The 24913-nt window shown below is 36.7% G+C and overlaps 1 protein-coding gene across 2 annotated transcripts in view; it reads left to right on the forward strand.

The window, feature by feature from the left end:
• LOC128889698 (protein timeless homolog) overlaps nucleotides 1-23787 on the forward strand; it is a 187935-nt gene extending 164148 nt beyond the window's left edge. The window contains exons 16-28 of one of the 2 annotated variants that reach the window (XM_054147553.1): nucleotides 5868-5936; nucleotides 6021-6108; nucleotides 6186-6384; nucleotides 7219-7456; nucleotides 8415-8512; nucleotides 16979-17078; nucleotides 17857-17991; nucleotides 20301-20510; nucleotides 21592-21876; nucleotides 22018-22110; nucleotides 22476-22625; nucleotides 23211-23315; nucleotides 23407-23787. In XM_054147553.1, the coding sequence (XP_054003528.1) occupies nucleotides 5868-5936; nucleotides 6021-6108; nucleotides 6186-6384; nucleotides 7219-7456; nucleotides 8415-8512; nucleotides 16979-17078; nucleotides 17857-17991; nucleotides 20301-20510; nucleotides 21592-21876; nucleotides 22018-22110; nucleotides 22476-22625; nucleotides 23211-23315; nucleotides 23407-23630 (1994 nt within the window). In that variant the 3' untranslated portion in view covers nucleotides 23631-23787. The remainder of the gene's footprint in view (nucleotides 1-5867; nucleotides 5937-6020; nucleotides 6109-6185; nucleotides 6385-7218; nucleotides 7457-8414; nucleotides 8513-16978; nucleotides 17079-17856; nucleotides 17992-20300; nucleotides 20511-21591; nucleotides 21877-22017; nucleotides 22111-22475; nucleotides 22626-23210; nucleotides 23316-23406) is intronic. The other variant, XM_054147554.1, reaches the window with a different exon arrangement.
• The last annotated feature ends 1126 nt before the right edge of the window (nucleotides 23788-24913 follow it).

The raw sequence follows: 24913 nt of genomic DNA on the forward strand, positions 1-24913 counted from the left end.
AAAACTGTCGTGGACAAACCCCAGACCAGTAATATGGTCAGAAATTGTCAACGTTGAGATTGTTCTTGGGATGTTGAAATATAGTAAATTTTGTATTCTATTGTATTCTGTTACATCTCTATCGAATTATGAATAAATACGTCCATTATTTTCTGGAATGTTTTTACAACTATTAAAGCTGAATTAAAAATTTGCATTAAAACTTTGAGAATATTATTGAAGTCCAATAATAACGCAAATATGCAACGTCGAGGATTATAAACACGTTAAGGGCGCATTTTTACGTGAATACTTTCCAGGAAAATTTCAACTTTGTCCAGCGAAAACAAGTTCTACAAGAAAGGTCGAAGATATTTCAAAATGATTTAATGGATTATTTTTCATGAACTTCGTAAGATTCTCGTAGCAATGAAGTGTTCGAATTTTTGAAACTATTTCAATATACTTTAAAATATATATTTCTTTCACTTTGATTAATGAATGTTATCATTATTACAAGTTGATAATTAAATGAAAAATATTTATTGACATTAATCAATTTTTGCAGTCATATTTAGGAGTCGAAACTACAATCCAATATTTAGACTTTAATATTAGCGTAAAAATTGCTGGAGATGAAAAGATAGTTTCCTGAATAATCGTAAAATATTATTAAAGAATGTTTTACATATTCGTAAACAAAGTAACGAGAGAAATAGAAAATCAATTTCAGTAGCGTTGTTAAAATAGTATCCATATTTATTGGATTCATACGGTATTGATATCGACACTGATTTGCACCGAAGGAAGATATCGGATGTCGAAAATTGAAATTGAATACCTGCGAGTATCCAATTGCTTGAATGTCATAGATGTGAGTCACATCAGTTCTATCGATACATGAAACTGAAGTTATATTCAAATACGCAAATATACTAAGTATTCGAGATTTTGGTTACAAATGGTGACATAAATTATAGATTCAGCTGTTAAGTGTGGTAATAATATGTCTCTTATTACTCATGGTTCAAAGAGCAATTACATAATCTTTCTTTATTGAAATGAATTTAGCTCCACCATTTTATCAAATACTGTCTTTCTTAATATATATGATTTAAAAACAAATGAAATGTATAACACATGTATTCATCTGTTGCTTGGCTAAAATATTTAGAACACATGCAACACAAAGCATATGCATTAGCATTAATATTTGCAATCTAATAATGACGATTGGAACATAATCTTAATTTTTGTTGAAACAGTTTCCGTCAACACTCGAAACGCGATAGGAAGCAATTATAGAAAATTAACCGTGTACATAAGCAAAGCAATCAAGCGTCGAAACTCTGTCGCCATGGGCGTGTAAGGGAACACTATGATCGTGTGTAAATCGCCTTTGGAGCATTGAGACACCTGTATGCGCGTACTCGCATACACCTGTGCATACGCAGGTGCGCCATCATATGTCGCCGTAGAGTCGTAGGGTCGATCGATAAGCCTTTAACGAGACATAACCTGAGTTATCGAGAGACTTTGGCCGTTGATAATCGTTGATCCGAGAGGACATACATGCATACATGTACGTAAGTGGTTAATCTATCCGATGAGCCAGGCTTTGCTAACGTAACGCTACTATACGGAGATAGCTACTATACTTCTTCCGTGCAGTCAGATTGGATTCAGAATGGTGCTTCGTAAAATGTAGATGTGAGCTCCGAGATGAATTTAACATGCAAATGTACTTAAAAGAAGTTTATATATGTACATTCATATTACGAGACTTTATTTCCCTTTGGAGGAATTAACGTTTTGTTGTGAAGTAGAGCATGATACATATGAAGACGTAAACTGAATCAATTTTGATCTTCTGGTCTTGCAACAGGCTTTAAATACACTCATTAACAGAAAGTTTTCGTTTATTATTTTTACTACTCTAACATGTCAACAAGAAAGTAATTCGACAAGTTAATATAAAAAAACCTTCGGATTATTAAACTTTCCATTTAATATGTGGAACTACATAAAACTGTTCCGATAGAATTTAACGAGAAAATGCTGATTAATGAATGCAGTATTATCGATACTTGCAATTTTATTTCATTTCATGAACAATTTCAAAAATATTACTTTATATAGGTAGATTCCTGAGATCTGCATAGACAATCATTTACATTATATAGATAAATAATAGTTCGACGAAATCAGCTCGCTCGGATTGAACTAATCCGCGCGAGCAAACACTCTTGTAATAGAAATCGCATTTAACGTATGATTGAATCGTGCCTGTTCAACCCGAAGACATTTTTCAGAGGGTCGATTTGCATCATTAATTCGCAATGGAGAGCTTCCAGTAGTGAAATGGAATGCGGAAGAAACGAGACGTTATTAAATTCTTCGTGCGCGAGTGGCCAAATGAACGCAATTATGCCCCATTAATTAAGTCGGATTCGCTTCTACAAAAGGGAGAAATAATATCCCACTTTTCAACATATGTAAATTCTGCTGAATCTTATAAATCATTCGCGTTTATTGCAATACTTAGCTATTCAAATTGTCAACAATATACAACTCTTAAATAATATCATAGTTGTTAGTTCCTTTCCTTCTATAACCATTATTCGAGAGAAAAAATAATGAAATATTTTCTTGATGTGCCTACAAACATATTTAAAGCCAGTATTTTAAAAATAAATTCGTAGTCCGAAAAATGATCACCAATATTCAAAAAAGCTACTAACACTATTCCTCTTAGCAATTATCATTTATGTTGATCACTCAAAGAATCATTTTGGAAAAAGAAATTTTAAATACGAGCAAAAGTGAAAGCATTCATGCTCACTTGAATAATTCCGATTATTTTGAATCTACCAATCCACCGATAACAGAAAAAGTTAAATCGAACGTTACATTGGAAAACTTCGTTTTCCTTTGTTAATTTAATTTACGAAAAGATTCGTTTCGTAAATCTATAGGAGACCAAGGCAAACACACCGTTCCACCATCTGGAATTCCATTTATTTTTTCAATCAACCATAACCATTGCAAATCAAACATTTCTCGTTTATTCTAACTGTTTCAGTTACGGTTATAATTTTTAATTCAAGATGAAAACGTCAGATCTCCCGGAGTGCTTTGTTTTATCTCGAACGGCTGTAGCGAGTTCAAGAGACCGCGGAAAGGAACAATTAAAACTTTCGGTTGAAATAGCATCGTCGTCTACGTCACTTGGGCAAACTGAATTCTTCGGACAGCGGGGGAAGTTTTCTTTGGTCGTGGCAACACAGCAGTTTAAAACAAAACTTTATGTGATGATTTAAAATACTTTGCTCGACTACTTTTAAAGGACATTTAGTTGTAGACTATTTCGCTGTCGGAACGAAATTGCTGTGCCAAAGCTCATGCATCAGTGGACGACATAAAACAGACGACGGAAACTGTCTTAACCTTTTAATTACTGCGATCGAGTGTACTCCAGATCGAGTAAACATGTTTCTCTAAATGCTGCATTTAAAAAAAGCATCGGTTATATAAAGATGCATGAGACGATTGTGTACGATGTTTCGTTTATTTAGTCGATTGACGTGTAGATTTACAAGTACGATTATTGAAAGTTTAACTTTGAGGAAAATTCAAAATGCTGAAACATCAATTAATAGATTTCAATGCTCGTATACTGAATAGGAAATATTTTCGTTAAAATTCTAAAACACTTTAAAATAGAGACTTGATAACATCGGAAATTTCTTTTGTTCGCTGCACACAGTTACTGCGTATCTAAACTGCTAAAATATTGAAGTATGTATTTTAATTGTAATTTTTCATTTATTTAAGCTGCTCTTGTACAATTACGATTAAAAGTGGACACTATCGTTTTTTTCTCGACATAAACAACATTTGCGTCAATGGCCTTTCACTCGTTACTTTCTCCCCTTACTATTTCTAATCTTCGGCATATTGTTTTTGAAGGAAAAAGCCTTAAAGGTGTCCACTACCTACGCTTTTTCCTTAACAATCCAACGAAACTCTATTCGTGCCTCGAGCCGTTAGCAACCCTATTCTAAGGGCAAAGCGAAAAGTCGCGTGTAGCTTTTAAAAAGCGAGGAAAAGGGATACGTTTCTGAAGCCTTAGAAAATTTGCCGTGTAACGAGGCTTTGTGTCGATCCAGCCTTCGGTTTCGTCGAGTGCAATTTCTCCCCGGCCGTCGCGCCGGTCTGGGCTCTCGTCGCCTAACCCGGGCTCGCCGAAAATGTAATCGTCTTTCCACAGTCGCTTAATTCGCTCATGGAATTGTTCGTCGGCCCGGTGAAAAAACAGCGCAACTTGAAACCCACAAAATCGAATCAGATCGGGTTCTACGCGGGAGAGAGAACGAAAGGGAAGACTAGTATGATAGTGTAATAGTTAAATATAATAGGAACATAAAATCAATACGCGTACTATTTATGTGGTATTTTTTCAAGGTACTTTTTAGTACTTCGACATCAGCATTTTCTAAGTATATCGATGAACTAAAAACTGGTATGTTAAACCTCTCATGTTATGCAAATAATTTCAAACTTACATGTAATTTTGAACATAGTTGCTCAAGCACGTTACGGTAAAGTGTCGTAAATCTTGAGACGACGAACTTGGTGTACCCTGCGTAGTTGCAAGCTGTCACGGAAAATTTATTAGACCTAGCAATAGTCGGTCACCGTTTGTACATCTAGAATGATTGTTGAGTTTTACATTAAATAAGTATTTACTTGCAGTTGCCATAAATTTCCTTGAATTTAGGTCTTGTTATTCTTATTATCGAGTAATAAGCAATAATAACAAGCTCGTTTAAAAAATATAAATATAATAAAATATATTGTGTATAAATATATTTTTCGTTTGAAAAATATTGTAGAAAAGAAAGGGGCCTTCGAAGTAATTACCATAACACACTGATAAATCTCAATCTGGCAGTGGGATTCCGCACTGGTTGCGTTCCTCGATGCAGTCAGCACCGGTTTGAGAACAACCCGTGGTCTCCGTAAATTAATCCATCCGCGAGCTTTTTACCGGTAGGCTGCTCTTTCAGTGGCGAATTTTAACGAACGTTTCGGGGATCAGCACTTCCGGTGCCCAGCCTCGGACGTACGATTTGTCGGAGCTCGGTCGTGTCCAAAAGCGATAGTCAGGTTCCATTGATTCACCTCTAACTGGATTCAATCGAATGCCCGCGCTCTGTCGAATTCGTCCTGTATTGGAACGAAGCATTCGTTTGTTTTCGACGATTTTTTGCATTCGCTCGTCCAAGGAATAGAGCTGGGGATGGTTTGTGGATTTGAGTTGCCCTTGGGCGCAATTATTATAGTTTGGAGCTCCTGCCTATCATTTTAACACGTCGCGTCGCCTAAAACTTTGACGGCGAACGTCTGAATGCTGACAGTTATCTCGCCCACCTATGGAAATTTGAAATTCAAAATAAAATACTTAAAAGGTGTTTAATTTTTTCAGTATAATATAGTCCAACTCTATGAAAATTTGTATTTATCAATGAAATAAAAATAAGAATAAGAAATTGCATTTCCTGTGTCATTTATAAATTAAAACGTTTCTGTGAATAGCACTATATTCTACTTACAAAAATAGGTGTTCAAGAAATGAAAAAAGTCTTCTCTCGCGTCCGAAAGCCTTCACTTTTTACAGTCTCGATACTCTAACTATCATTGATTTTTCCTACTTTTCCTACTTCTGCCAAATGAGAGATTAAATAATTTGCTCAAGTGTGGGTATTTGAGTAAATTTATGCATGCACATTCCAAACAAGGTTTCTTTCAAACGTCGCTCCGACTGTCGATTACAAGATTATTCTCGTCCTATGAAATCTTAATAAATCGGTCTTTGTCTGTTACAGTCGAAGATGATCCGATTCCGCAAAGCGAAACAGGCCACGGAGAAGATGTCGAACACTTCCTTAATGATGGTAGGGTATTGAATAACGATATCTTGTAGTACTTTCGTCTAACTAAATTTCTTAAAATACACAGTGCAATTAATATCGTTTCAGAGGAAGACGAGGAGGAGGAAGAAGAGGAAGCTGCGCAAAGGTCTGCTGTCGTGGAAACCGATTTCAAATATTCCGATTTCCTCTACAGGTAAAATACGGCTACGAGTTATTTAACGTAAAGCAAGTGGCTTATTTCTAATCCCTGCTTTTCGTATTTCTTTTAAGATTTGCTAATGTGAAGGTTGTCAAAGCTATGGTGATTCTGCTGCAACAGTTCGACAAGAACACAGACGAGGTGAATCATTACGTTAACAAGATGCTTCACCGCATAGCGTGGGAGTGCAAAATGCCAGGAATGATGTTCCAGGCATCCTTGTTTCGAGTTTTTCAGCGAATTCTCGAGTCCAAGTATCCTGGGCACAAGGTTATTACTTTTAATCTGGACTGGGGAAATATTTTCTCGGATATAATATTATACATAATTAAAAGCATATTTTATTTTAAATCATTAATGCAGTTACAAAAATAAATCGGTTCATTTTTTGCAGTACGTTTTTAAAATAATATACCATAACAGTATTTTATCTGGAGTACAATGGAAACAATAGGTCTTCATTCTGAAACATTTTAATTAATTTTCTGCATCATCTGTGTTCATTATAGCACACAATTTTGCTTCAAACAACGTCCTTCCTCTCTGTTTACTTGAAATCTTGTTTGCATTAAAATGCCCGTGTCACCTTCGGTACGTAATACCACATTTAAATATGTTGTAGTGTTTGCAACAATATTAATCACGATAAAATTATTTCTGCTGCAATGGACATGTAACTTTGCCGAGGGAGAAAATTTAAATTAATATTTTTCGGTAAATATTTATTTTTTGTTTTCGTATTTTCAATTTCATTTTTGTATAAACAAAAGTCTGTTATTTTTTAAATAAATCAACCCCGAATCACGTAATAATTGATTTCCGATCAATGTACCGTTATTCGATGGAAAAATATTTGTGCACAATTTTCAATTATCGAATGATTATGTAACCGTGGCGTTGTTTCCTTCAATTTGCGATAGCTGTGCTTTAGCGATACCAGAATTACGATATTATTTCGTTAACTCTCCTGTATGACGTACTGCGAACCATGTTTTCCGTATTGACTGCTCGTATTTGAGTTTGCGTTACATTTTTCCGTTCTGTTTAATGGCCTCCTGAAGGGCACTTGTTTCCGCACATGAAACCACGAGTCTCTCGTTGCAGGAACTTCAAAAGTTCGCAGTCTTCATAATCCGTCGTTTCATCGAAGTCGCGCAGAAGAACACGAAAGCGTACATGGAGCTGCTCTTCTGGAAGACCACTCGTGACGCGGCGGAGGTCGTCAGCGGTTACAGCGCGGAAACGGATAACAAGAAAGTTTCGCGCAGCCTCTGGACCGAGGCCCAAGAAGAAGAGTTACGCACGCTCTTTATGGAACATCAGACTAACAACTATCCCCAAGGTACGTTGCTCGCGCACTCGCGGGATCTTCTAACTTATGGCTCTTCCTCGAAACAAAAGAGCAGAAATTATATTTAAATTTTACCATTATAAAAGCTTACTAACGTGTCAAGTAATGATAAAGACGACTAATTGTCAGTTTGAACACGAAGATTATTTCTTAGAGGAAGGAACGTTTCTGCTTTTAGTTTTAAATTATTTTTAGACGTACGATTATTAGTTTATGTATTTGGATATGTGAGGTACTATAATAATTATTTTTGCCAAATAAAGCATCTTTAAATAATAATTAAAAGAATTTATTCTCTTTTATAATTCCTCATGTTCTTATTAGAGTTCCTTTGAAATAAACGAAAATAATATTAAAGTAACTTATACCGACGAAAATGTTTAATCTCTTTTAAGGCTACGATCACAAGAGTGCCAACCTATTGCCTTAGGCGAGCTCTTATTTTCGCCTGGGAGATCCTTGACATCAAAGTTATTAGATGCTGGCGGGAATCGACGATAATATTAGATTACTGATAACAACGTCTTCATTTATCGGCTAACCGAATCACGTACCTCAGCGATGATCCGGTTATCCTCTCCTTCCTTCAAATCCGTTCACGGATAATATTGATCGAATATAAATAGCACAAATAATCATAACGTTGAATCAAATTTCATTCACACTGTATGAATGGTAATTGAATCAGGATATTAAAGCAAATGAAAACGAAATTAAAGCAATTCTTCGATCAACAACATATTTGATATTAACCATAAACATTTATTCACAGAGGTTTGATGCCAGTTCGTTAAAAAGACTTTTTTACCTCTGCAGTATTTATTCAAGACCCACTCTCTTTAATTGATAGGATTTAAAAATATCTTCGTATGACGGCATGTTGTATTAATATAATGTCACGTATGCTACGAAAAGACTTTTTACCAAATGTTTTGTTTTATTTATTTAGATATTATCGACTGGATACTGGAACATATTAATCAAGAACGAACACGACGTGGCATTATGAAGAAGCTGAAAGAGATGTACCTAATTGTCAATTCCAAAGTGAGTGTTCATCATGTTTGCTTTTTTTTTATTTTTCTTTGCGTAGAACAGAGGTTTCGTGTTCCTTTACACAAGCTTTAAAATTATTATGTTATTTCCCCAACAAACCCTTTATCCTTCATTAGATTAAAAACTGTACAGTGGGAATTTTAATATTAAACAATTCTCAACAGGAAACGTTATACTTAACTTTTCTATTGATACTGTAATCAGTAAAGGAATATTCGTCCCTTCTGAATATCCTCTTTACGTCAGAGTGGTATATCGCATATTTATTCGAATTAGCCCTACTAAGGCTGAAAGTTGGATGCTTTGCAAAAAATGTCGTCTACAAAAGAGAGACATTTACTATAACTCGCGAAGGTTATTTTCCCCATGACCTATGAAATTTATGAGACTGACACACCCCAAAGCCATATAATTCTTCGGGATGTCAAAAGAATACCCGTGTATCTATTAAATTTTTGTCTCTATATCCACAAATTTGTTCAAGAAATGAGATGAAATAAATTTCACTTGTATAATTCTAGGATAACTTATTAACAGACTACAGGAAGATTCAATGAAAGAAAATAATACTTTGGAATATATTAATAATTATTCAAGCACTGATGATTAAATGTAAAATCATCACGGATTTTTATGAAAATTCATTATTTCACAAAAAAAAAAAAGAATTGAAATCCAAATGAAAGCATGTCTTATCTTACAAACGGTGTAACCTGTATATTATTATTAATATTGTTATTGTTATTAATAAGTTAATATTCATTTGTCATAAATACATAAATATTCACAGTCTATTGATGATACCCTTAAATCATAACAGAGCCAAGAAAAATTTCTTATTTTTTCCAAAGAGTTCCAGAGTCAGTTAATTTATATTACAAAGAATTTCCCAAAAGATCCCGTAGGATTTCGTTGTTCAACTATCTCGTGGTCGACTGCATAAACCAAGATCATGAAGCAGCTTGTTAGGGGCCAATCTCTTACACTCGATCGCCCGGTTCTCTCCACTAAATAATGTCAAACGCCGTCTACCCTTCATCGACGATCGATTTGATCCACGACGCGTACGCGCACCCCACGCTTCCAAAATCCCATTCGACCATTCGGTTGCCTTGCTTCGACCCGGTGCCGACTTAACCGTGACGTGATCAATGATTTACAAGGAGCGCGAGAAGGGTGCCACGACCCCGAAAATAAGTTTCTCGACTGGTATCGCTGACGGGGTGAACATATGCAAAAAAATGGAGCTAGAGAATTGCTGCAGGAACTGTAAATTCTCAGGAGACAATTTCTACGTGACGCTTTCCGTGCCTTCTATTCTCTCCCCTGCCTGTGGTGGAGGTTTCTCTGTCCCTGCGTGGATCACGACTTCCGCTGTGCCAGCAAGAGTTCCTCTCCCTTTGCTGTTCCTTCGTTCGAGAATGAAAGTATCTCAAGATTTTCTCCTGTCAAGTGTTCCCTTCCGGCGCCTCTCCGTCCCGTGAAAAGCTATCGCTTTGTTTGCGCTTCCCTTTCAAAGGAGCGTATGAAGATTTTGGAGTAGAAGCTAGACACATAAATAGATACAGTGCCACGATTCACGTTGCACGAAACATTGATCTATTTATAGCAGCACCATCTTCTCGCTGTTCAATCCTCTTGCTAGTAGGATAGCTTCAAACACGAGTAATTAATGTGGGTATTTGTATCTCCGTTGGTGATGTGAGCCATGTGTACAGAATAACATGTCCAATTCATAGTTACCATTTGTGCAATTAATATTAATTTGTATGAATTCTCTTGTTTCCTTGGTTGAAGGAAAAATGGGTCAAAATCAAATCTAAGTCACAGACGAAATTCAAGAACTTTTTTTAAATTCAAATAGTGCCTTTGAATTTTTCTTAAAAATTGGCACGAACTTTTTGGACAATCCAATATTTTAATCCAAAAGGAAGCGTAATTTTGCAGCACAAATATTGAGCTTAGTATATAAAGTGTTCTGTTAAGATATAGAATTAAAAATATTTGAGAGGAAAAACAATTTTCCTCAAATCTTACCTCCCTGGTGGTTGGTTTACAATTTAACAAGGAGACACAGTATTCTCCCTCTAGCGTTGACGATAACTTCGAATTCTAGTTCTCTGTGGATGTTACGTCTGGGACAATGTGTTTTCCTCTTCGCTGCTCGCTCTTTTTGTTTCTTGGTCCTACATCCTGATATCAGTGCTCTCCTAACGTTTAAACAAAGTGTCAGTAGTTTTGTCTGATTTCTCAGGTCTCAGTTTCTTCTCCGTTGTCTCTTTCTTCTCATGATTGTAGTTGAATTGTTCATGATCCTACGAGAGATCATATACGAGAGATTAATATAACTTTTTGCTAAATTCATAAGATCTACTACAAAATAGGATATGAAACAAGAATTGACTCATAACGTATATCATATTAATTCCCAATGTAAATAATTAATTTAATCTGTAATCTACCGAGCTGACCTAACAGAACTTAACATGAACAATTTATTACATTTATTCTTCATTGTAAATGATTAAATCTGCTACGCCGAATCTTTTGTTTGTAGAGACATTCAATTTTTTATTTCGTTTCTTAACATACGTTGTTCCTTTATCTGAATATGAACATTTCTGAAGACTCCGCCTTAACTGTAGTCTCGCTCCTGTTTCTCAGATATGCGTTTTATTCGCGTATCCCTTAGCTAGCAGGATTTGTATCGGATTTAAGCATATAAATAAGGTAAGAGGAACACGCCTGTATTCTCTGGCACGAAAGGCTATACAGCCCGTCATAGAGAGACTGCAAGAGATGATTGAGATTTATACAAATCCGTAGTACAATGGAACCTGTGTACTTCTAGCAGAATGCATTGGTCTGCTTCAAATGGCACGAGCTTTTCTTACCAAGTTATATAAATACAGCTAAACTAAAACGCTATGAAATTTATTTTCATTTCATCAAACGCTTTGAAACGAGAATACCATAGAAATATAAAGGAGTGCTTGGTAATTTAAAGTGAAACCTCTCCGTATTATATCACTTTGTAATCATAAAAATTTATGAAGTGAATAGTTATGTTTTGAGACTCTCAAATTTTTTTATCAAATTATGTTCAGACTACGCAGAATTTAATCTTTATATTGTAAATACGTGTTAAATACAAATTGTAGTATAATATGCTATTGATACACAATAGGAAAATGTAGAAATTAATTTTTCTTTGAATGTTGTATTGAAGATGCATTATTATTATTAATATATTAAATAATCTAAGTGCCGTCACTATATTATTATATAGTTTCATTTTGGTCCTTATGATTTGATGCTAACGATACAATTGTTGCACAGTGATTTGCTATTTGCTGCCACTTAGGAAACGCAGCGACACATTTTTCTTTCGCCATCAGCCGAAATCGTAGCGGTAACATTAGAATTTCCGTTCACGAGTTTCCAGCGTTTATTCGTTCAAGCAGGTTATTTCCTTTGCTACATTGCACCCTTTCCCGAGCCACAAGAAACTGCCGTTTTGTTTGCCTTTTGCTCGGCGAAACACGTATAAACATTTGTATCGAGCGCGAAAGTAAGGAGAGGCACGCGCCGCGTGAGTTTAACATCCGTGCTTCTTAAAGCGCGCAAAGAAAGGGGGGTGGCAAAATCGCGGAAACGAACAGTGCAGCAAATAATCGCCAGCATTTTTCACTATCGGAAACCTCTATGCATTGAACGACTTGCGCAGCCGCATTACTCACATGAACGGACAGCTTGAAAAACACAGTGGGTCGAGAAAGTACACGAATATTCACGATCAAAATTTATGACACGAAATTTAAAAATTACCGACAATATCGTTTATGGCGAATGTCCTTATTTGTGCACACGAAGAAAGATCCCATCCCAGCCGAAAAAATATTAACGAGTGAACAAACCTTCGTGTTCATGCGTTTAATTTAAAAAATTGTAACAAACGACTACTGAAAATACGCGTCGAAAAGGTATTTCAATTTTCAATGAGTTCATTGTGGAAGCAGAACAAGTGGAAGAACAACGATTCGTTGCAACCGCTACAACAACAAGCACAGAAACAGATTATTAGGGGGAGAAAGGTCGACAGAGAATTAACAGAGCGGCGCATAGTAACAGAGATTTCAACGAGTTTTGCTGTAGTGATACTTGTTTCCCTCTTTCCGCATGTCCGACTAGCTTTTGAATAATCCTTTATGTGGCAACTTTTCAGACTAGGTACAATACGATTTTAAACAAAACCCTTCGAAACAAGTGGCTGCCGTTTCATGTATTATGTATCACATAGCCCGAAAACCAGAATTTCCACGAGCTTCAAAAAGTGCGAACGTAACAGTGGAACTTTAAAGAAAATTTACATGAAAATGTACGCTGGAAATGAGATCGACCATTTGCGTGGCCGTTAAATTCGTACGTAACGGACTTTTAACCGCGTTAGTTGTTAATCGAATAAAATAGCGATGCATTAAGTGGTCCTTTTAATTAATTTATTGGATGTATTAAAACACTGCGCAGCGTGGTGACGTTTTTTGTATTAATAACGTCACGAGATAATTTATCGGGAGAATTTCTCGAGTCATTTGCAATTTAAAAATCTGGATAACACGTTGTGTAGGTAAATTTTTGTTCTGACAAAGGTCACATTAATCCTTTCGCTCGCAGCGTGGTGAATTTAAAAGATTGAATTTTACATGTTTTTAAACAGAATGGAAAGCAATTTTATGTTTCTCCAGGTTTTTTTTTATTTCTTTCAAGACAAAAATGAGATTTAGAATGTTATTACAGTATTCGTATTCAAATTTCTGCTTAATTGAAGATCTAATTTGGTAATAGCAATTGTTTGTTTTTCGACTCTTGAATTAGATTTATCAGTTATTCAAAAAATTGTTTGTATCACTCTGAAGCTTTACTAACGTACGCCTCAAGTACGATGCAATTAGTTTTTGGCGTTTCCATAATTTCTTTTATGCGTTGTGTCACATTTAGCCCTAATATAAATTATGAATCTATCGAATGTGGTGTCTCGGGGTAGTTTCGTGAAACCAACACGATATTCAGTGTTAAGAGAATGATTCATGGCTGGTTGGTGGAAAACGTAGACAATTTAACTCGATCCCTCCGGTGGCATCCTTCTGTTTGTTGAAAACCAGCGAACAACATCAGGGCGGGCACCTTATAACGATAATCTTGAGACATTACCTGCTTTAAGGCGCGAGAGGAACGTGGAAGCACGTGCGCCAAAGAGAAATAGAGGGAAAGTAAGAGCGATGGATGGGGGTAAGGCGACGATATATCTGACTACCGTTAAAACGGTATTACCCCACTTCGAAATTGACGATTAATCATAGGTGTGCACCCGCTGCGCCGCCAGGAAGGGGGGCTGATTGCCCTCACACCACTGATTCGAACAGGGGCGAACTCGGCTGTTCAGGGCGTTATTGATTCCTTGACGGATTCTTACTCTCGGATCTCTGTGCAGTTACCCTTTGGGAATTTCGTGGCCGAATGTTCCGCGAGTGTGACGTATAACCCGTTGAAAAGTGGAAATGTCGATGACTAAACTATCCTAATTACGAATTCCCATGAGGCGATCAAACTTTGTGCTGAATTTCATTTACGTCGGATCATTTTACGTTTACGTCACTTGACCCACTCAATCGTACCTCCAAAGAAAAAAATCGTTTCTGGAAATGACCGTGACATGGGAGAATTACTCTTTCCATACGTTTTCTTTACTAAATCAAATAATTTAAAATAGCGTCAATTTTACTTTCATTTCTTTAAAATTTTCTTAATACTAAACATATTTAATTTAAATGACGCTGTGTCCATGGTTCTCTATTGTCTCGTTTTTAAAATAAAATTGAATGTAGTGTTTATTTCTTTGATGACGAATATTCAGCATTATTAGGGCGGCTGCTTCTCACCGTCGTCAACGCTGGTAGAATTCCCCTTAGTATTATTGATCCCTTGACAAATTCCTACCAGGAGGACCTCCTCAAAGTTTACTTTACTTATCGTCAAATTAATTACCCAAAATGTTGTGCTTCATTCGATACTCTATGTCGAAATTAGAGATTTGATATTTATGCCCTGAAAGCTTGGAGAAGCTTATTTTGAAAAAAGTTTCATTTTCTACAATAATTTTTTAACATATATTATATTAAGATAAAAAGTACTAAAAGCAAATGCAATTGCAAAGCAATGCAAGTTTGTAAATATTCGAAGCACGTTATGTAATAATGAATGTTACTTGGATATTTCAATATCACTAAGAAATATATTTATCACTTGCAACACAATTAAACGAATCCTCACTTTATGTTTATATTTGTCTTTCCCAGAGAGTCGCATCTGACAGCGCCTAATTAAAATCTATCGAGTCACAAAGGGTAATAGCGTAGATCTGCATCAAACAGAATCAAACAGAGCCAAACACCAGCTCACGCAAATGAGCAGCAAGAAGCAGAGCAAATTAGATGGGAAAGAGACGAAACGTATTATTGATTCTACGACAAAATCCATGAAAGCGAGTCTTAGTCGCGAAAGCGTTTCATTTAAATAATTTCATGCGTGGCTACCCTTCGTCCTTCTCGACTGAATGAGGGCAGACTACGCCAGGGTGTTCATTTGACATTCATTTAACCGGTGAAGTCGCGCGACGATACGCGACAGCCATTTAGGGCAGCTAAGTGGGATCCTCGTCGAGGGTGAAACGTAATCATTGGAAAACGAGCGTCTTATATTCTTTCCTTTATCTTCAGTCAACTTAGTAAACTTAAACTTAGGATCAGCGATTAGGCGTCGTACGATGCCAAGCCATAGTTTGTACTTTAAATTGCTGCTGGCTTCATTTCCCAATACGTGCAAACATACGTTACAGCTATCGTTGTTTTTTTGTTTGTTTTTTTTTTTTTTTTTTCTTTAAACAGGGTGATGTTGATTCCATTGAAGTCTCGTTAATGACTGCACCCCCTGTATTTTAAATATTACGCATAGCAGGTGCCATTAGTTGTCACAAGTTGCGCCCCTTTGACGTTCGTCGAGAAATCGTGATAAAGCAAAGACCCAAGCCATCAGTCTGCGCGAGTTATTGGCCTTGAAATGGTTTTGACGAGGGTATTTTAGCCACCCCTCTGTACTCGCCTAATTTGCCTCCCTCCGACTATTTTCTTTTCCAAATTGAAAGGAAAGCAGTCCGTCATAATTTCAGATGCTCGAAAGGCATCAACCATCGCGATTTCGCTATCTCGAAAGTTAAATATTAAAAGAACTGCTTCCAAAGGTCTAGTCTACTCCCTGTTATACTCTAACTTAAATGCGACTTAAATGTGACTTGAATTTATTAATTTATAATCGAGGAATTTGTAGATTATTATAATTTAATGTATTTACTTAGTTGTTAACAACGAAACAGAAAAATGGAAAATATCCCGAAGCAAAAACCTATTTTTATCCGTCGAATAATTTTATCGAAACAATTCGACACAATCTTCATTTTATTGAGATGCAAGCTTTTTCCAATATACATCACTGGTCAAACGTACGAAACCATTTAATTTCTATGTTTCGTAGCACAAACAGAAAATCACTCATTTTTTGACAGTTAATCTCCGTTTGCATTTCAGGCGAGTATAAATAAAAAAAATGTAACAATCGTATATTCTACTATATATAATTCATCGTTAAAAAAAATGTTTTGGACAGCAAATTAAGGTTTCAAAGAGACAGGTACTGTATTTATCAAAAAAAAGAACTTTTCCATTTACAAACACGTTTGAATAATACGATTGTGTAATATACAAGCGAAAATGGTTACATTTGTTACAATGCGTGGAATGAATACGAAGTTTCTGAAAGGCAATTTCGCAAACAAGTAATAAATAATTTGGTTTCAAAGTTCATTGAAAAACGTACAAGTAAAAGAGAATCAACGTTGATTGGCCCAACAAAAAGTAGAGCGATGGAACAGTATTTTCCACCCACAGTTGATTACCCAAGACAAAAAGTTTCATTTGAACCGTGATATTTGCAATATACCATCTTCGTGTAGTAACAAGGGTAAATAAATTTCCAAACAAAAATAAACGTGATTTAAATATTGTGAACATATACATAGTACATGTACACACTAATTATACAACATTTTTGTTTCGATATATTACATATTAGGTGTAGAAATTTGTTCAGTGAATTTACATTCAATCATTAGTAACTCTAATTGAAACATATATATTTACTCGTTATTTTGGTACGTTAAAGTACCAACCACCTGAGTGTTCAACCACATTTGTCATAAACATTTGTCATCTTTGGACGAACAATAATCTAACAATAATTTTTCCTCAAAGTATACATATAACATTGAAATCCCATCATTTCGTAACTCGTTTAAAACTCTTTCGAAGGCTTGCGTTGTGATTGACTTGGGGAAAATTGTCTTAGGCTGTCCGAAGCGAGGTACAGAAAAGGCTTCCGAAGGAATGGTCCGAGGACGAAGTCGCTCAGCTGACGGAACTTTGGGAACGGCTGAAAAACGACGACGGTAATTTCTGAACAACTTTTACTAAATAAGTTCCGTAAGCGATGAACATCTCAGTGAAACAATATAATTTAGCGTGAAACGTGCACCCGCGGCTGGCTGGTCGCGACTTGAAACAGTTGAAGAATTTTACGAACGTTCGCTCGAAAATTCATTAGCACCCGCGACGATTCTCGAGATTTAATTAAGCGCCGAGCATCGGTAACGGCTGGCTGCTACCTACAGCAATAATTCGGACCCCCTCGGGACGGACGAAGAATAATATCCTCCCTGATAGAAGGATTTTCAAAACTCTTGTAAAACTTGCTTCATTTTCGTGCGATGATCCTGCCTATTACAACTTTAGTACTCGGGAACTATTTTCGTTCCGGTTGTATTCCACAGGCCTTCGAAGAAAATATATTGTTTGTTAGTTCTTTCCTTATATGGACTTTTAGATCGTGGAATATTTAAGCACAATTTGAAATTGCATTGTTTCTTTGGGATGACCTAATAATTATTGATTAAAACAATCTTTAATAATATGTTTAAAGTTAATTTTATCCTCGTAACTAAACGATAAGCAATCAACAATTCAATTCTACCGGTACACCCTACGATAAAATGATATCCGTATCGCAAGCAAGCTCGATTCGCTTATCAGAAAATGAAATTCCTTTCAACAGATTTAATTTTCCTCCCTTTATACTCGTTCTGGTAAATCTCTCGATCGCATCGAATCAACGTTACGTCCCGTTGAACGTCGAATTAATGCCGATACGGTTTATGTTGTATACAACAGATCCTGTTGACCTGATCTTCAATGGGCTCACAATAAAGCGGTCAAAGCCGAAGATCAAGGAGAAGCTTTTGGAATTAGGATTGGCTGCGGATCCGAAGGAGCTGCGCAAGAAGCGATCCAGAAAAAGCAACCAAGGTGAGTGTTTACTCTCCCTTTCTTCCCGTTCTCAATCTATGGCCGTTTGCCTCTCTTTACTCCTCTCTCTTTTCTCAGCCCTTTCTCCGGTCTGGAGCTGCTCCGAGTCGACCCTTGTTCTGGCCAATCCTATTCCATTCCATTCGCATCTGTCTTCCTTACTATCCTCAGATTCTGCGACTATTCCCATTCGATCAGTCTTCTGCTAATACGATTGCCAGCGACTGCATAGAGTGAACTCGTTTTGAAGGAGGGAAAAAGGGGGACAAAAGTAGAGAGAAACATAGAAAGACACGGGCGGAAAAGAGACGAGGGATCAATTTGTACGAAATCTTCTCGCAGAACCCTCTTCTCGTTCTTTATGATCCGTAGAGGGAGAAAAGAAACCTTTTCATCGATATTGTCAGAGATCAGGTTACGTAGACCTTGTTTCCTGCTTCTTTGTGCGTTGGAAAAAGTTAAATTATCGAATTAATTGGCAGTATTCTGCAATTGCGACGACAGATGTCTGTATAATTCAGTGGCTCTTTGTTTCCGCTAATTGCACTCGTTATCGACGAATAAGTTGAACATGAATTCTTAATCAGCGTTAATAATTCATAGCCCGCAAATGACTGATTAACTTACGATTGGGTGGGCAAAATAGGTACGTCTATAGAATTTTCAAGACTTTGATGGAGATTGAAGCTGTATTAGGTTTTAATGATCGCGTTTTAATTGCACCTTTCCTATTACACACCTGTGAATTATCAATATTTGTGATTATTAAAATGAAACTTTTCATCGCTTGTTAAAGTACAAGCTTGTCCTGTAACGTTGGATCCGTCATTTTGAATTTCTAAACATTTAGTTCAGATTTGGAATCAGCGACCCCAAAAACCCACGTGTACCAAGTTTCATCCAAATCGAATCACTTTTCGCATTTTGGTGCGCCGTACAGAAGTCGCCATTTTGAATTTTGAATTTTTGCGTTCAGATTTGGAATCAGCCACCCCGGAAACCTTTGTATACCATTTTGATTACATTATAACGTAAAAAGTTAAGGAATTTTATGCAGCGTAAACATTATTGTTTACTTTCCTTTTAAAAACAGTGACGAATATAATCACGACGCGGAAAGGCAGATAAATGAACTCAAACAAGGTGCAGTACAACTACCTTATCTGCTACTTTAAAATAAATTATCGTTGCTTAAATGAGAACCAGATCATTTCGCTAATAACGAAAACACTCGGGAACGGTCAAGTTATGTGATTCGACCTGCGTATCGAACGACATGAATAGAGAAAACACTATTGTAATAATATTTGCGTTTCCAACTCGGCATTGTGCATGAACGGTAGCAGTCCACGGTAGAGTCGACGCGGAATACAAATTTTGTTATTTAATATCGAACGGCTCGAATTCCGGTTGTTGTTTTCCTCCCTCGAGAGCCAATATGACTCGAATCTTTCCCCCCTCTCCACATTACGCTGCTAAAAATTTCATATTTATCATGGTCTCTTCTTCTCCGTGCTTCGACTTATTTGCATTCAATGCGTTGCGATAGATCGCATCGTGGATATACATCGCCTATAAGGTTAGGAGATGAACTATAAGAGCAAAGCTTTGTCTTGGCTTACGTGGCATTGAAATAACGTTTCCTCGCAGTATCCTTGTCGTCGACCGAATGCGATTTTGCGACATGTTACGGCTGGTACGTTTTCGATGCTACCGTGGCAGATTTGAATGTTGCACGTGTGACGGTTTATATATCAAACCACTCAATAGTTCATATGCATTTATGTTACCGTTTGCGTTATGAATCTCTATTGCTTACGTAGCGGTTTGTTCCTCCCTGTAATTATTGCGTTTGAATGATCTAATCTGTATTATGTAACCAGTATGGTACCAATTATGAAAATAATGTATGTAAATAAATATTACGAGAATTTTGCCAAAAACTCCTTGTAACATTTGAATGATTCGATCACTTTCAATATTTTTTAAAATTGTAATGTTTCCGGTGAAACAAACCGAGATTATTTTTACAACGATTAACAAAATTAGTCGGTGTCTCGCTATTGTTCTTGAAAGCTAATATGATTTAATAGAGTAATATTGAAAATGTTTCATTTTCTGGTTAGATAAATAAGTTAGATAAGTAGATAGCCATTGCACATTAAATAATGGAAAATATTTACCAAAAAGTGTATAAAATTATAATTTTTGCTAATCGTGAGAATATATACATACCTCGCGTGTAGATATGATATTGAAACGCAATATCGAAAAACGTTTAAAATATCCATTTCTGCGTACTTTGTAAAAAGGCAAATCGTCGTGGGAAACGCAGTCTGCCAGTAATTCGGAGGAGAATGAAAGCAGCGACGAAGAAGCTGGAAAATCCTCGAGACGCAGCAGCCAGGTTCCCAATAAACCAACGAATAAGGGAACGAAGAAAACTGGGAAGAAACAGCCAGCGATAGTCTACACGGATGCACAATTATCTGGACTCTTGAGGGATGTCATCGAAAAAAGTGAGTAACACCGTGTCTCGCCCCGTTTTTTGTCAGCTTTGCAAGGGTAGTTCCAGTGATTTATGGGAATAAAATTCTTGCCAGCGACTTCGAATATTGTGGTCCTCTTCTTTACGCCTCCGGAGGACAAATGTCTTTTGAGAACGAAAAGGGCTTTTAAGGGAGAGAGACTACAACGATCGTTTGACAAAACCGGTAGAAAAAGTAACGACTTGTCAGACTCCTGCTTGCGGTACAAATGTGGTCCACGTTGGGAAGCACCGGTTTATCCCCGTGGATTTTCGGAAAAAACATTGTTAAAAAAACGATCTTGGCACCCCCTATGTGTCAAGCCAACGTGCTTGTCACCTATCAGAACGCCGCTTCAAGCGAGCAGGGTCGTTAGATTCGGTAACATTCCCAAACAGCACCGACGCATTTTATTTTTCAAAGGTTTATTTTTCTGTCCTAGAGCGGACGTGACATTTTTTTTTACTAACTAGAAACAGCGGGGACACCGATAGTTTTAATTCACGTGTTGTATATTGCATTCTCTGTTATCGTTAACCCTTGATCCGGAGGTCGTTAATCTACTTGCTTTGAAATCCAGGAATTCTAAATTTATGTGATAGAAACTGATATTATTTTCAAAATTTCTAAATAAAACGTGTAGGGGTATGGAATTCTTAAAATTACGAAGTGGAAGATCGTAGTTGTAGCACAAAAATATGTTCATGTTTCATACATGGATTAATCTATGAAGTATTAGTGTCCTATTATGAAAAAAAAATTTCTTAACTGGTATTAAAATTTAATTACGTACCATTTGATTTTTAATCTTTGTTACCTTTCTCGATGATACATTAGGAATACATCAAATTTGGAACACGTTACACAAAATAATATTGTTTTCGTCGTTCTTAAGTGAAACAGGAATGAAATGATTGATACCGAAATGAAATATGTGTAAATTCAATTCGTGCGTATTTCCTTTTTAATCAGATTCTTTTTTCCAATATGCTTATTATTAATCGAGATTAACACCCGTGAACGAGAGACCGTTCCTAGGAAATTGCAATGACAAATTTTTTTAATAAATCAGATATGAAGAAGCCTCTGGAATGGATTAAGGAATCCCTGCAGGATGTCCTGGACGATCGAGACGAGGAAAGCTCCGAAGGTATTCCCTTAGTCCCGCTGACAGATTATTCGTCGGCCGCGATGGATTCACCCAGCTTTCAAAAGCTTCTTCGAGCTATGGGATTCGCAGCTCCGGTTGATGAACAGGAATCTTATTGGCGTATACCGGCTAATATGCTTACCTCGACCATTCGGAAGCGCTGCAATCTTATCGAAGCCACATTGGCAGGGAACTTCATTGTCGAAGGTATTATTTCTTCTTATCTACCTACCCTAGTCGACGTTTCCCAATTTATATAAGGATATCGAGGCAACCGATTCGTGTGCATCATCTTCGCATGTTAATTTAATTTTCCCTATCGCCATATTTTGTGTTTTGTGTATTTAGAGCCAGTGAAGCCTCCTGCTCCCAAAGTAGATAGCGAAAGCGACGATGATATTGATGTGTTAGAAAACATTAGAAAATACTTCGCAACTAATGGTAGGTATTTTTTTTTAATTATTACCTTATTAATTTCTTAAAATAATATTATTTGTGATGTTAAGTTACAAAAAATTATTAAACGAAAAGGTAAATGATTTTTAAACTTGAAATCTCGGTGAAGTAATATTTTTTATAAATTAAGAATGGTCATATCGAATGTTCCCAGTTGCCTTAGAAATCTCAATTTATATGTTATCTGAAAGTTCCTTGCAATTTATTTGACAAACAAGTACTTCGGTAATTTTTCGGATCACCTGAATATTTCCAACCGACACATAGACATTCATATTAGCGCTCACATATTTTTATTAACTTTCGAGTATAACAGGAAATATATTATAAACGATAATGTTCTTAAATAGAGCCAAAGCCATCAACTTCTCACGCTTCTGATTCTACAAATGCAAGTATTAAAAAAAAGCCATCGGAGAGCTCCAAGCTTCCTTCGAAATTATCGACAGACACTGACATCGAAGTAGAGATTGTACCAGTATCGAGCTCGCTGAATGTCGGTACGTATTATGTACTATGTCTCAAGCAGACAGCTTCGTGCCCTCTATTGCGAAACTGCTTAAACTCGTCGAAAGATACGGATGTACCATCATACATTTACAAAAATTAGTTCCACTCAATAATTAACTTCATTAAATTAGGAACAAATTTTATTACAATATCAATTTTAGTCAATACAATATATAGTTAAACAAATTAGTGAAACACTATATCATTCAATAAATACTCTGAAAGTACGTGTATATACACAAAAGTCTGATCTATACACTTATCATCGTAATAATATTAGTGTTCCTTATCAAATGCACTATAGTTGATCTCTGTAAATAGGCTAAAATTTTATTCTCATCCAGAAGCCATTTTTTCATTTAGAGAATTGTTTTATAAAGCATAACACTTCTCAAAAAATTCTTTCTGAATTCATTCTTTCTGAGGAATCGTTTCGCTAAGATAACACTACATTCTAAATAACTGCAAACAGTTTCTTTAAACTTAAGACGAGATATGCAAATTAGACTTGAGCACAAACTAAAGAAAAAACATTTATAGCGCAGGTTTATTTTTCCCATTGTTGATAATTTCAGAAACTAAAAAAGCAGAATTGAAGAAGTTTGCTGGTCGTATACAAATACTTTCTGATTCGTCTGACTCCGATTTGGAAGTAGAAAAGAATACCGCGGATGCTCAAGGTAAATAAAGAACTAAAAGAACAAAGAAATAAAAATTCGACGCGAAACGATATTATTTTGTTGTTACTCGCTACGTGAATATTTGTATTAGATGAAGGTAAAAGAAATCGATCGGACAGTTCGGACAAGGAGAATGGAACGGTGAAAAAACGCCGTCTGTTGGATAGCGATGAAGAAGGGGACCCATTAACGTCTCAGAATACCGAGCTGAAACACGTTACGACGATAATTACCGACGACGAGAAAGAACCATCGCAAAAACAACCTAATCAACAAAGGTCGTCTCGTGTAATTATTAGTGACGATGAAGATTAATACAAGTCAGCGGTTTTACTTGCCAACTTTTTACTAATTTGAACGTTGTTCTTGCTTTTACTTTTCGAAAAGGAAATATTTTCTACTTCATTTTCTGTAACCAATTATCTTTCATATAATTTTTGAAAATAAAGAATGTCGCCTTACTACACAATTACTTCGTGTATTTGTATTAAATTCTGACTAGAAAAGCCTTAAATTAATATCAAACTTGAATCGCAGAATGAACAACAGCATTCAATAAAAATGTGTCCTATAGTGTCCACAAGATAAATACACTATGGAGGCCCGAAGGTAAGACGCATACACCTCGTCTATGCCTCGAGGTCTGATAACGAGACTCGTGATAATACAGGCATACCTCGTCTGGGTTATCACGACGATATCCCAGATAGCAACTTATCGACAGCTACACAGGTAAAACAGTTTTGTCCAAAACGTCCATTTTCCAGTTTCCGGCCGTCACCGATGAAGTGCACAGCTACACGGCTAGCGTTTCCTCCGTCTCTCGATATTCTCTCACAGGTAAATTGGTCGCACCCGGGGTACACTTCAGGGTGCCAAGAAAAACAGTTCCCGAAAGGCGTCCACATTTCGCCAAGTAACTATCAAGCGATCATGAAAGCACAAGAGAGGTGACCGGATCGCGCATCGTTACCGCGCATCGCGCGCTATCAATGCCAGTCGCGACCACCTCTTTCCTCACGTGTGTGCCGGCTCCTCGATTGGCCAATGTGGATGACTTTACGTCTTTTGATGGGCAGGTGAGGAGTCTTGGCGAGTGTCAACGATACGTACGCGTGTATCCGAACCTAATCGCGGCCGAGGACCAGTCTTTTACCGCGGATTCTCGACGACAGGAACCGCGACCACGTTCGAGGAACGACGCGTAATGTCGCCGCAAGGATTCCGCGAGTCGCGGATTTGCCATCAGGCGATCATATCGTCGAAGGAATTATGAAAAACACCGGGGCATGGCTGCATATTGTTATACACAAACCTAGCCACTTCCCAAATGTTGGTATTTGAAATATTATTTCGAATAGCATTCTATTTTATTTCGTAATTAATTTCATTTATCCGTGATCGCTTACGAAATAAGATTATTTGAAATATTGCGCCATAGAAAGTATTAGTTTATTGTATACTGTAGATTGTATCGATGAAAGAGCGGTCACTATGTAATTCGGTATTTTTGAAGATTGACTCGACGCCGAAAAGTTCTGAGAAGCGTACGTGCGCCGACAGTCGTTCGTCGTCCGCGACCAAAGCGTTTGAAACAT

This window comes from Hylaeus anthracinus, unplaced genomic scaffold (assembly GCF_026225885.1).
Source record: "Hylaeus anthracinus isolate JK02 unplaced genomic scaffold, UHH_iyHylAnth1.0_haploid 11997, whole genome shotgun sequence".
In the NCBI taxonomy this organism is placed as follows: domain Eukaryota; kingdom Metazoa; phylum Arthropoda; class Insecta; order Hymenoptera; family Colletidae; genus Hylaeus; species Hylaeus anthracinus.